Here is a 1,913-nt window from a genome sequence, read left to right as displayed (position 1 = left end):
CTCCTACTGCCCGACCCCGCCTCCGATCCCTGCCGCCCCTTCCCGCCGCCCTGCCTGGGCGGTCACTCTGCAGCGCCCCCTCTCTCACCGCTTCCTCCTACCTCAGCCTGGGCTCCCTCCCCGCCAGCCTTGTCGAAGGATGGTGGGTGCGGAGTGTGCGGCTTGTGACTCGCCCTGCCCACCCCCACCCAGGTTTGCAACAGTGCAGCCCAGCGGGCTCCTCTTCTACAACGGGCGTCTGAACGAGAAGCACGACTTCCTGGCCTTGGAGATCGTGGCTGGGCAAGTGCGGCTCACCTACTCCACAGGTGGGTGCCCCGGGGGGTGTGGGCGGCGGTGCATGTGTGTGGAGGCCAGTGCAGCCCCCAACCCCCTGAGGGACCTGCACACCCGCCTCCATGGCCACAGACAGCAGTGAGAACCTGATTCCGGGGAGAGTCCGTCTTCCGGGCGTGTGCTGCTGTCTGCCCCAGGCACTCCGGTGCACAGTGGTGTGGTCACCGTGTGTGGGCTGACCTGATGCAACAGCGTCACCCTGGGGGTGGCTGTGCCTACATGACTTGGGGGAGTCAACCTCCACACGCATCATTCCAACAGGTGAGTCCAGTACGGTGGTCAGCCCCACAGTTCCAGGGGGCCTGAGTGACGGGCAGTGGCACACTGTGCACCTGAGATACTACAACAAGGTGGGCATCCCCTCTGCCTGGGAGTGGGGGGAGCTGGGATGCCAAGTCCTGCCCCTCGGGGGTCCCCCCGGGGGCCCTGCTGAGCGGTGTGCCTGGGTCTCTAGCCCCGGACAGATGCCCTGGGGGCTGCTCAGGGCCCCTCCAAGGACAAGGTGGCCGTGCTGAGCGTGGATGACTGTGATGTGGCCGTGGCTCTGCAGTTTGGAGCTGAGATCGGAAACTACTCGTGCGCGGCTGCTGGCACGCAGACCAGCTCCAAGAAGTGAGGCCCAGCCCTGCCCCATGCCCTCTGCGGGCAAAGCCCGCCAGCCCGTCACACACCACTTCACACCCTCACCCGCCAAGCTCCCACCCTTCCCCAGACCACCAGGTTTCCGCTCCCCACAAGGACCCGGAGACCCCACCTCACCTCCTCTCCCTCTGCCACCCCAGACACCACGTCCCTCGCTCTCTCATCCTGACCCTCAGCCCGCTCTCCCCCTTCCCCCAGACTCTGCCCATCAGGAGCTCCTTTGCACCCCCACCTGAAGTAAGGCCCCAGCAGCTCCCCCAGCCAGGCCTCCTCAATGACCTCGCCCCCTAAGTCCTACCCCCACACCTCCTATGACCCCCCCGCCCCAGGAGCAGCCCTACCCTGGCTCCAGTCCCACCAATGACCTGGACCCCTGACCCCCAGGTCCCTGGACCTGACAGGCCCTCTGCTCCTGGGGGGTGTCCCCAACCTCCCCGAGAACTTCCCCGTGTCCCACAAGGACTTCGTCGGCTGCATGCGGGACCTGCACATTGATGGCCGCCAAGTGGACATGGCGGCCTTCGTGGCCAACAACGGCACTGTGGCAGGTAGGCGTCCCTGTCCTCGGGTGGGGTGGGGCCGCGAGTTATTCCCCCGCTCACGGTCTCCTCTGGTGGCCAGCACGGCTCCGGTAACTCCTACAACGGGCCTGCACGGGCGTCTGCACGGGCCCGCCTCCGTCCAGGTCCACCCCGTGGGGACCTGGGGCTGAGATCGTGGCCACTCCTGGTCCCTGTGGACCCCCAGGTCCTGCCCGCGCTGTGCCCCTCCTCTCATACGCTCCCCATGCCTTCCTTCCCCAGGCTGCCAGGCCAAGCTCCACTTCTGCGACTCGAACCCGTGCCAGAACCATGGCCGCTGCGCAGAGCGCTGGGGGGGCTTCAGCTGCGACTGCCCTGTGGGCTTCGGCGGCCGAGACTGTCGGCTCAGTGGGT

General features: G+C 67.1%; 1 protein-coding gene across 1 annotated transcript in view; it reads left to right on the top strand.

Moving 5' to 3' along the window:
- CELSR3 (cadherin EGF LAG seven-pass G-type receptor 3) overlaps positions 1–1,913 on the top strand; it is a gene marked incomplete at its 5' end in the record, with an annotated part of 23,979 nt that overhangs the window by 4,862 nt on the left and 17,204 nt on the right. The window contains 5 exons of the mRNA XM_015568270.1: positions 37–308; positions 598–686; positions 791–948; positions 1,363–1,526; positions 1,782–1,907. Coding sequence (XP_015423756.1) covers positions 37–308; positions 598–686; positions 791–948; positions 1,363–1,526; positions 1,782–1,907 — 809 coding nt within the window. The remainder of the gene's footprint in view (positions 1–36; positions 309–597; positions 687–790; positions 949–1,362; positions 1,527–1,781; positions 1,908–1,913) is intronic.

The sequence above is a fragment of the Myotis davidii genome, unplaced genomic scaffold (assembly GCF_000327345.1).
Source record: "Myotis davidii unplaced genomic scaffold, ASM32734v1 scaffold663, whole genome shotgun sequence".
Taxonomy (NCBI): domain Eukaryota; kingdom Metazoa; phylum Chordata; class Mammalia; order Chiroptera; family Vespertilionidae; genus Myotis; species Myotis davidii.
Note: the sequence above shows the minus strand (reverse complement) of the source record. Positions and strands in the feature narration are given on the sequence as shown.